The 2681-nt window shown below is 43.9% G+C and overlaps 1 protein-coding gene across 1 annotated transcript; it reads left to right on the top strand.

Annotated features, from left to right (window-relative positions):
* Nucleotides 1–2041: 2041 nt before the first annotated feature.
* PHALS_12861 (uncharacterized protein) lies at nt 2042–2281 on the top strand (the record flags this gene model as incomplete). The annotated part of the gene is made up of 2 exons (XM_024728497.1): nt 2042–2125; nt 2213–2281. 2 exons carry the CDS (start codon nt 2042–2044, stop codon nt 2279–2281), a joined length of 153 nt encoding a protein of 50 aa, XP_024578968.1.
* Nucleotides 2282–2681: the final 400 nt, after the last annotated feature.

Below are 2681 nucleotides of genomic sequence, written 5' to 3'. Positions count from 1 at the left end.
CACTAAGCGCTCGAATTGGGTCCTATACCCAGACACACTGTCACCAGATTCTAGTGTTCAAAATTAAAGGTAAAGGTATTCCAGCTGCTGCTGGTTCAAGTACAGACGATCCTCTTGATAAGTGACTGACTATGGGTCGAGAAATCACTCACGGAGCGATTTTCTTGCTCTTGGCTTGCCTTGGGTGCAAGTGGGTGTATCGCAAGCATAGGCGTGTGAAAGCTTTGCACCAGAACTTCGATGACGCAAGCTGGTTCATTAGGTAAAGTCCGATCCGTTGGTAACGAGCGGGACATCACGAATTTTACTGTGAGGTTTAAACATCCTTTACACTTATAGAAAAGGGCACGAGCTTTGAGACTCACGCAACGGGGAGGCTGAGCGGAATGAGCATCTTCTCCTCGGGGAACATATATGTTGGGTGTTGTCGAATGAGGCAGAAGTGCTTGGTCGTGAGTCAGATTGGTGCTGGGCTCGTTCTAATCGGATATTACCACGACGTCCTCATCAAGACTCTCTTTCAAAGTGCATCGAATATCAAGATGGCGCTATTTTTTGCGGGGGTCGTTCAGTCATTTCGCGTACAGGAGCGATCTTTTAGTTCAACTTCTTGTAGAATAATCAATGGGTTTGACTTATTCGAGGTTATCATTACGGCTCTTTACTCCTATTATTAATACATTCGGTTTAATTTTGAGCACGTAAATATAGTGGGATATCAATATTATTTTGATGATGGAACTTAGACAAGGAGTGGTCCGAGGTACTCGTGGGCTGCTAACCGCACATCGATAACAAACACAGTTTATGAAAATAAAAGTGCTGCAGCTTAGAGGTTCCAGATTTCGCTCTTGGGAGAAGCGCACGAACAGAGCAATTATGCGTTAGTTGACGCGGACTCTGTAAGTCAAAGTTTTCTCTGTGCATTGTGCACGGCAACCTGGTTGCAATAAACGTGCCAAAAAATATTGTCCAGCCTTCAATTAAGGGTCCGTCGAGAGTGCTTCGTGCCGCACAAACTTTCCTTGCCTCTTACGCCAGGCACACTATAAAACTCGCCGAAAGTTTCTACAAAGCGCGGATTTCAATCCGAGGAAATGAGCACTGATAAGCCATTGTTGTCATAAACCTCTTTGCGGAACAGCTTGGTTGCATCTTCGCCGGTTATGGTGTCGCTGAAGGATGTGAGAGGAGCCATTTTACTCAGATGGTCTACAACAGCGTATTTCCGGACGAAAAATCCAAAAGACCAAAGATAAAATCCATAAATAAGAGCAATTAACATGCTACCGAGACCGATCGACTGGTCAAGTGTACCGACGAATGCAGCAGTAAAATAAATTGCTGATGCATATGTCTGTTACACTATTCTATACCTGAATCCCTTTTGTGAGGTAATACTACCAGCAGAGTGCCGAAAACGTCAGTGCTATTATTCTAGAAGTCTTGGAGCACGAAAGGCTTACGCAACTAAGCAATCAACACGACACCCCTAAATTAAGCCAACTCGGCTAATATTCAACCATCACAGAATCCTGACATCCCACCACTCTCGGTGAGAGACAAAAAATAATTTTTTTTCCTTTTGCGTCGCGCACAGCGATAATACCGAATGGTGTGTACCGATAACAAATGGCTTAATGCCAAGCGGATGTACCTTAAATTTCACAAAATCATAATTCATAGCAGGTTGCTCGTTTTTGAAAGATGACTATTCTTCTCTGCCGCTGTAAGCTGGCGAGCCGCAAAATCCATGACGTGTTCATACTTATTTATGTCGGCTTGAATGAAGCCTAATCTACGGCAAAAGCCAAAGCGCGTAGATATACAAATTGACTGATCCGGTGTTGCAAGGGCCAGCATCCGATAATGCATGTAGCCCTCTTTTACACCCTCAAAGATGGCTGTTCTGCTCACACCAACGCCATTTGACATCTGATTTGGGAATGGGCGAATGGCCGTGCCAATTCCACGAAGTTAACACCAAGCGAAATTGCTTCCTTATTTTTCATTCATGAAAAGTGGCTCTGGGCTATACACAATGTACTACTATATCGTCGATGTAGGGCTGTGCGTATGCAAGACGGCCGAAATAGCTGTGCCACCAGGCGATATAATTTCGGAAGTGCGTTAGCCCGTCTCTCTGGAATGACCACCATTCCGCATAGAGTACAACTGCAGTGAGAGGGTCGTAATGGTTTCTAGTAAGTAGTTGATAGTACTTGTAAGCCATGTCACTAGCACTGAACAATGCTCAATTGATACTGTTGCTCGGCAGTAATTATCTTTTATTGGTGCGTATTTCTACCATATCTCACTAGACTCGCTTCGTGTGCACAACAGAATGCTAACACTGATACTTTGATATGAGCCATTGAACAATATTGTCAGTCAATTATGTAAAGCATTTACCTATCCGAATGTAGCACTGGCGGTGGGACTCTCGTTCACATCCTGACTATGTTTCAGCAAAGAAATAAAGAGACTCCGTAGATTCCATGGTGAAAAGCTTTCACCATACACCAAAGTCTTGACGAAGCATTAATTTTATGGCGAATGAGCTCAGCAACGTCTCCGGTACAAGTTTTACGCAGTCAATGATTTCACCGTCGTGCTTTTTCTTGCTCAAATCCCCAAGGAACAATTCTACAAGCTCAATAGAAGCTCTGTCTTAGGTATTT

This window comes from Plasmopara halstedii (assembly GCF_900000015.1).
Source record: "Plasmopara halstedii genome assembly, contig: Scaffold_650, whole genome shotgun sequence".
In the NCBI taxonomy this organism is placed as follows: domain Eukaryota; phylum Oomycota; class Peronosporomycetes; order Peronosporales; family Peronosporaceae; genus Plasmopara; species Plasmopara halstedii.
Note: the sequence above shows the minus strand (reverse complement) of the source record. Positions and strands in the feature narration are given on the sequence as shown.